At 46.4% G+C, this 7986-nt stretch overlaps 2 protein-coding genes across 2 annotated transcripts in view; both read right to left on the bottom strand.

Annotated features, from left to right (window-relative positions):
- wtip (WT1 interacting protein) overlaps positions 1-3633 on the bottom strand; it is a 27550-nt gene extending 23917 nt beyond the window's left edge. Inside the window, exon 1 of the mRNA XM_035651966.1 lies at positions 1468-3633. Within this exon, the coding sequence (XP_035507859.1) occupies positions 1468-2968 (1501 nt within the window). The 5' untranslated portion in view covers positions 2969-3633. The remainder of the gene's footprint in view (positions 1-1467) is intronic.
- Positions 3634-4148: 515 nt separating this feature from the next.
- On the bottom strand, positions 4149-6584 carry sdr42e1 (short chain dehydrogenase/reductase family 42E, member 1). The gene is made up of 3 exons (XM_035652419.1): positions 6426-6584; positions 5919-5995; positions 4149-5618 (listed from the first exon to the last, which is right to left on the bottom strand). The coding sequence occupies exons 1-3, from the start codon at positions 6465-6467 to the stop codon at positions 4520-4522; spliced, it is 1218 nt and encodes a 405-aa protein (XP_035508312.1). The 5' UTR covers positions 6468-6584; the 3' UTR covers positions 4149-4519.
- Between the last annotated feature and the right edge of the window lie 1402 nt (positions 6585-7986).

The raw sequence follows: 7986 nt of genomic DNA, 5'->3' as shown, positions 1-7986 counted from the left end.
AAAAAAGCAAAAAAAAAAAAAAGCCCCGGCGATCAATTTCTCCACTGTCGCTACGGAAACAGAGCTGTCTCTATTGGGCTCGGCATGAGGAGCGTCTGACTGCATTCTTCCCTCTCCCTCCTTTTCCTTTCTCTCCCCATCTCTATCCGATTCCACCCTCTCGCTTCTCTCCACATTATCTCTCCCCGCCGTCCTCGTTTCTCCCTCCTGTCTTCCATCCTCCGTCTCTCACCTGCTTCTCTGGAACAACTCAACAGCTGTCTCAGCCTCACTCTGAGCAAGTGCACTGGCTATAAAACAAGCCACTGTTCTCTTGACTGCGGCCATTTGTCTGGCTGCTAATTCAAAGGTAGACAGCAACTTCCTCAGCAGGCTTTCTGTGGCTGTGTTACTGCTGGGGATCGGAACACATTTGCTCTCACAGTGCCTAATCACAAAAATGTGCCACACAAGGTTCGAGGTACTTAAAAAACCAGGCGAAAACCAAATCACTGACCACAACACATACTCCTTCCTCCAGAGAATAACTGCATTTTCAACAAATCCCGTCCGCACTGCTCTGAATGACCGAAGGCTGTCCGCTCTGGCAGAACAGAAGGTTCCATTCAGCGAGGTGCAGCGCTGTGCAAATGTTAGCTCTGCCAAGACAGAAATTAGTATTGCTCTGCAAAGCCACTCTTATCTGCCACAGAGAGACCTGTTAATGGCAATGTAGCACCAGCAGGTTGCAAATAGACCTTGAAAAGATGATACATCTATAAATAAGCCCTTTGTGCAGAGAAAAACACCAGCAAACACTATTTTAACTATTTCTTTTAATTCCTATTTCAGTAGGCAATCGTCTGTGAGATACAGAGAAAGTTACACATGACATTTCACTGCTAATATTGCATGTTTGTTCAACTGTTGCCATGGAGAATTATTTGTATCCAGTGGAACAATATAATACAATGAAGGGAAACGTTGCTCTTGACAGCTAAAAACCTTCATTTTAGGCAATTGTTTTGGATTTATTCCATCTGTAAAAGGTCAAACCCTTCAGTGCGTTTTCCTTTGAAATCTACACTGCAGGGATCTCCCAAATAGTTGTGAGGACGTAGGCCTGCAAGGACGCTGTAGGGTAAGGAGACGGGATCAGAGCATCAGTGCTGTACGCAGGCATGTTGGTTTGACTGGTTTGGAGCCGAACATTGGCAAAATGTTCCGTCAACTCTCAGGTAGTCTAAGGGCCTCAGAAACCAACCACACTCCTCCTGTGCAAAATATAGTATTGATAAGGGGAGGCTTATCTTCTAGATCATTAACATTGGGTCAAAGCTATGTAGAAAATCAGTGGTTTTGACTTCCTTGGGCTGAAAGTGATTTTGCAACACAGATGTTTGTTTGCATGTCCTGATTTGTTTCTACTTGCAAGTTCCCAAAAGAAAAGGTTTATTCGAAATCAAACCTGAAATTAAGATTACCTACCAAAGTATTCCTTTTTCATGTGCATCTCTAACTCCTTTTCCAGCTCCAAGGTGAGCGCCTCCAGCCGTCTCTCCGCCTGGCTTGGCCCGTTCTCTCGGCTGGGGGTCACCTGGTAAGGCAGCTTGAACCTCTGGCCCGAGGAAGCCGCTTTCGAAGACACCCCATAACTAAATGATGATGGCGACCCCGCGGTCATCTCCGCAGTCCCTCCCGTCTGGGCTGACTGCTGCTGGGGCTCTGGCACCGCCGAGAGTCCCTGGAGATGGATGCGACTCTGGATCCCGTTGGAGTCTCCGAACTCCTGCAGCAGCGTGTCCTCGTGTAAACTGCTGCCCAGCATCGACGACCTGGGCGAGGGCAGCTGCAGGTCCGGGTAGGTGCTCATAGACCCCCTAGAGCTGCGGGAGCTTCTGGAGCTGTGACTGGAGATGCTGGACCGGGGACTGACCACGCAGTTGGCCGTGGTCCCCGGTCTTGCGCTCCCGTCCTGGCTGCAGATGCTCGACCGAGGACTCGCCAGCGGCGCTGCGTGCAGAATCGCCCCCTCCAGGTCATGGTTGACCACGGGCCCGTACCGTGAGTCCGAGTAACTGGACCTCGGGCTGGTGGTGAAGGAGTACTGGCTCGCCGTGCTCGACCTGGGGCTGGCGTGCCTCTGGTCGTAGCCCATGCTGATGCCGCTGGTGCGGTTGCTGCTGGGCTTACTGCAGCAGTCACAGCTGTTGAGGCTGGCCCGGGGGCTGGAGTGTTTACTCGTGTCGCTGGCCGTGCTTGCATAGCTGGATCTGGGGCTGAGGACACTGTTGCCCTCGCAGTGAACTAAACTAGACCTGGGGCTCGTGTACCTGTCCTGACCCGGTACCACCAAACTAGTTCGCGGGCTGCTGATGCTCGACCTCGGGCTGGCATGCTTGCTCTGCTCCTGGGAGGACAGGGAGGACGCGAGGCTGGACCGGGGGCTGGTGGCGTTGTACCTCCCGTCGTGGCTGCTGGTGATGCAGACACTGTTGCACCTGTTGCCGGGCAGAGCCACCGGTTTGTTGAGAGGCACGCCGTCGAAGGTGGAGCCGGTGCTGTACCTGTGGCCCTGCACCTCCAGAGAGTACCTCCTGTGCCTCTCGGAAGCGCCGGTGTAGCACGGCAGAGCCACCTCGGATTTGGTGCAGCAGCCCTCCTCACTATAAACCGCGTCTCTTTGAGGAGCACAGAAATCCACAGGAACGGTCCGGTTGCAGTTCACGGGGCGCACCGGAGCCGCGTTGTACACTTTATTCCCAGACGTGAAATTCTCCACTGTGTGATGCTGCTGGTGAAGCACAGAGGTACCATTCATTGGCTTACTTTTATGCTCCGCTACCGCCGGAGCCGAAAAGTCCAAATCGGGGTTAATCACCAAGTCTCTCCTCGCGTTGTACATCCCGTCTTTGTACGCATCGTACAGGGAAAGGTCCTCCATCAGTTTACTGGCCCGGAGTCCCAAGTCTTCCTGATAGTGCTCCATGTTGTGTTCCCGAGGCGAGAAACAAGTTCAGAGTGTGCTCCGCTCCGCGAGCCAAACTAGCGAGCACCGCGGAGCACTAATTGCATTTCACATGGAAATCAAAACAAAACGCCGCGGTACAGCCGTCGCTCGTTTACACAAAACCACCGACGTACTCAGAAAGCTCCACCGTGTGCCGCATCGTCTTCTCCTGCTTCGCCCCCTTCGCCGAAAAAACAAACTCTTTCTCACAGTTTCAGCCGACAGGGATACGTTTGTCAACTTCAGTTTTTGTTAAGTTGAAAGGTCTTTACAGTCAATGGCGCGCTGCGCGGAGGAATTTCCCCTTGTTGGTTTTTCCTCTAGTTTCGCTCACGGCCACTGTGGCAGAAATTAAAGTAGGCTGGATAATCTGATACGCCACAAATATCCGTTGTATATAAGTCTGAGCTCACCCAGCGTGCTGAAACCTAAATAAAATACCGTTTTACACAAGGGACTCGTTTGCGTAAAAGGAATGCGGGGATGAAGACAGGATGCGCTGCGCCTCTGTGGAATGTGGTTAATGCTGCAGAGAAACAATGATTGCGACCAACTCAGCAAGGGGCTGCCGGCTCTGAAAAGAGAATAGTTTAGAGAAGGGGACGTCTGCATTCATCCCTGGCAGACTAAAATATCACACAAAGCACGCCTTACCTGCTCCGACTCCTTTTACACCAGGAACACGCTGCAGTGAGTTAGTAATGTGGAGAGCAAAGCTATTTCAAACTCTAGTTTTTAGTCTGATGATAAAATATACTCTCAGGTCGGCCTCTAAAGTGTGCATGATCGATTTTAGGATAACGTCCAAACTAATTTTAGTTTTTAGAGTTAAATAGATAGGCCTGCCAAGTGCATCAAAGACATGATTGAATAAAATATTACTCTGTTATGAACATTATATTTATTTGTATGCATCTAATGCAAAGTGAATGAGTCATTTAAAGGAAAAAACGGGAAATAAACATGGATGTCTATGATGACCACACATGAAGGCTACTTTTACTTTGTATTTGATGTTATTACTGTGAGATTGTGATACATGGATATGCTGTATCGATTGTAAACCAGGCTACTTTTATACTAAGGGTCTAACATGACAACTATGTATCAATACTTACAATGCAACCTTGAATCCAGGTTAAAAATCAAACAAACCACATTTTCCTTGTAAGGTTTTATTCATTACAGTTTCAGAACCTTTCAGCACCTTCCAGCATTCATCAATCTTTGCCTTTCGTTCAAAAGGCAACTGTTGTGGAAAAAGAGGTAGCATTTAACATATAGTGTCTGAAAGTGACAACTATAGGATGTAAAATTAAGACATTAAGGTACATAGATTCTATGATTATTGTGATGGGTATAAAAAGGACCCCAAATAAACATTAAACCCATAAACATTTTTGCTTGTTGGTCTGTAGACAGCTGCTAACACTGACCAATTAAAAATAAAACGTGCATGTTGACGTTGTCACATCAAGACCTGTTAAACAACCTTTTGGAAAGATATGATATTTTTACTTTAGTTGCTCATCAACTACCAACAAGTGGAAGAAAAGAGAGAGCCACAGCAACAAAGGCAGCAACAAACAGGCTGTCTAGGAGCAATCGATTGAGGAAGGAGCTGTGAGATGTTTTCCCATGCCCTCTGCTTCTAAACCACTGTACAACATCATCCAGGTTGTGCTCCTGGGGCTCATAACCGAGCTCTGCCTTAGCTTTTGCCATGCTGAAGTAATGCGTCACGCCAGTTTTATACACCTCTGTACGTGTCAGCAGTGGCTGAAAGTTATAGAAGGGCCCGATGAGGTGGTGAATCATTTCTGTGAGAAAGGCAAAAAAGTAAATGAGAGAGACAGGGAGGCGGAGTTTGGGGAAAGGATAGCCCAAGCCCTCTACCAGAGGTCTAAAGAATTCAAAATTGTTGACAGGCCTGCCATCTGAGATAAAGTAGGCCTGGCCAGCAGAGCGGTGCTGCTGCTCTGAGGTCAGAGCCTCTGCAGCAAGTTCGTGGGCTGACACCAGGTTGTCCACATGGACAAACTCCACCAGGCTGCTGGGTTCGCCGTAAACAAACTTGAAGATGCCCTTCTCTATGTAGCCAACTATCCTGGGCAGGTGCCTCTGCTCACCAGGCCCGTAGATTCCTGCAGGACGCAGTGCACAGCTTCTCAGCACCCCAGAGCCATCCTTCAGTGCTGTGCCATTAGCTTTTAGCACTGCCATCTCAGCCAGGGACTTGGTTCTGGAGTAGTGGTCGGGGTGAAGATGGAGAGGTAGATAAGGGAGGCTTTCATCCCCGTTCTCTATCACTTGGCCTCCAAACACCACGTTGAAGGTGCTGGTGTAAACCAGCCTGGACACTCCGTGCTCCACGCAAGCCTTGAGGACGTTCTGCGTGCCTTGAACATTCACCGCCTCGATCAGATGGCGGTTCAGCTGCTCCCTGCCAGACATGCCATAGGAGGCGATGTGGAACACGCAGTCCGCACCAGTGATGGCTCTCTCAACGTGTGCATACTCACGTATATCTCCTTGAACAAACACAATGTCCTCTGGCACGTCTCGGTTTGGAGGGACTGTGTCGAACAGAATGATTTTGGCTCCTTTTTTATGCAGGGAGCATGCCAGGCTGCAGGGGAAATCAAATATGAATTCATCATCTCGCAGGGAGGGAACTCAGGGAACTCATTAAAATTCCTCAATCTGATCAATATGACATTTTAAATCTATGAAAAACAAAACCTATATTAGTTGCATGTATTTCTACTTTCAAATCTACCATATCCAATCTAGCTGAGATAACTGGTGTGATAACGCCACCTTGTTGTAGTACGCTTGTATGACAGCACAAGGCAACTGTGAAATCACGAGTGTTCACTGACTGAGAGGGTTCATTTTCAGTCTTAAAAAAATATGAGACGGTTCTTACCGATAACCAAAATAACCACATCCGCCAGTTATCAAAAACGTGTCTGCTCGGTCATTTTCCATTGCAGGAGGGCCAATCTAAGAGAGAGGATGAGACATTTATGCATAAGGAAAACAATGTGTTTAGAAAAGCACACACAAAGAAATCACCAGTCATGTAAAACCACAAAGCAAAAAAAATAAAATCTAAGTTACCTCACCTGCAGGCTGTAGCCTAGAGTTCACTGACCTTGTACTTTAGTTATTAAACCCTTTATATTTATTATAATTACCAACCTGAGTGCATTAACATTGTTTCTACATGGACAATGCACCACAAATGTATTCCAGTTATTATTACAGCCTAGTTTACAAACTGCCACACTGAGTTTCCGTAAGGACTTATTCATACAGCCATGTGTCTTACTTATGCAACAAAGTAGCATTAGTGGTCTGTAACATGCACAGACAGCTATGACAGCCTGAGCTCTAAACTATGTAAGTTCACGGATTCCCTGTTGGTACCAACCTCAACATAAACCGGGTAGAAAGAGGGCTGAATATCACTCATTCAGAACTGAGACAGAGACCACTTCCTTGGTCGGTGCTGTGCGTGCTTTTTGATACGTAATTTACACAAAAAGGGCCGATATCGCTCCTAAAAGGACGTCTAAAAGGGTCCAGCTCAGTAAAGGTACAGACAGAATGACACAGGAAGTACGGCGACCATACCTTCACAATGTCAGATAGCCTATCACATAGTGATGGCAACTGATTTTAAATGGAAATCATCCCAACATATAAAAAACATAATTGACTATTTGCACTTGTAGAAGTGTTAAATTAGCACGTGGTGGTCTTGAAGTGATCATCGCGTGTATTTTTGTTTCCGTGTTCGCTAACGACGCTTTTATTTTGAAAGTTATATTCGGATGACATAATCTTAAGTACGTTAGCTTTGCGAGGACTTCCGGTATGCGCCTCGGGAGTTTTTTTAAAAGTAGTAAAATTATATATTTAATCGTCATCCCCATTACACCAACACACGGCAGTGTCAGACACATTATAAACAACTCACACACTATTGTTTAATCTGTATGATAAACCCACCACACTGACTCAGACTGTGAATGTGAGTGATAGCGCCTCCGGTGGCGACACGCGAGCAGCCGAGCACAAGCAACTTTTCAACTCGAGGACAACTACATCATGTTTCACTAACCGCCCTAAATAACAACAACAACCTACCGTTGCACGTAACGTCACAGTCTGAGCAAGGTAGGTTGTGCGTTTGGGAGCATTGACAGTATTCAGGATCAGTGAATTAAGTTGTGCAGTAATGCTGCCAACGCTGGCGGGCGAGGCATGTAGGCTTCACTTTCACTTCCTAAGTGTTTATATACCAGACAGCAGACTATCTGGTGAACAGTTACCATGTCTAACTTGTACACGGACAGAATATGTTAAAGAGGACCTGGCTGTGGTTCCATGGTCATTGCGAGCAAAGGCTGCACCTCAGTCAGCTTGCAGCTCTTAAGAAAATCGCAAGATTACACTTCCTTTTTTTCTCAAACACTCGCACAAAAAACTAACATAAATTGAAAGTTAAGCACTGCTTCTACACATTTAACTTACCAAAGATGGAAAGTGCTATTAGGGATATTTTTGAGATGTAATTATGACAAACTGTCGTTGTTTTAAACTTTAAGACAAAATTGAGATGACTTTGCAAAATTTAGTGCAACTTTGTGACCAGTGGGCGACTGGGCGTGTCCTTTATATATTTATATACTTTATAAATGTTTCACTTAATGGCTTTATCTAGTAGCTTTACCTTAAAGCTGCAGTTTATAACTTAGAAAAATACCTTTTATGTCATATTTTCTGAGAGAGATACAGACAGATAATCTGTGTATGAATCAGGTTCCTCTGGCGCCTCCTAGTGCCTTTAGTCGGCTACTGTCAGGATTATGTGAAAGTTTCAGCAAATATGACAAAAAGTTATTTTTATAAAAAATGACCAACTGCAGCTTTAAGTACTCTGCGGTTTATTAGAAAGTGATGCCCTGTATTTTACAGGCAAGATGAAT

Source organism: Morone saxatilis, unplaced genomic scaffold (genome assembly GCF_004916995.1).
Source record: "Morone saxatilis isolate NCDOM2014 unplaced genomic scaffold, NCSU_SB_2.0 Contig11, whole genome shotgun sequence".
NCBI lineage: Eukaryota > Metazoa > Chordata > Actinopteri > Moronidae > Morone > Morone saxatilis.
Note: the sequence above shows the minus strand (reverse complement) of the source record. Positions and strands in the feature narration are given on the sequence as shown.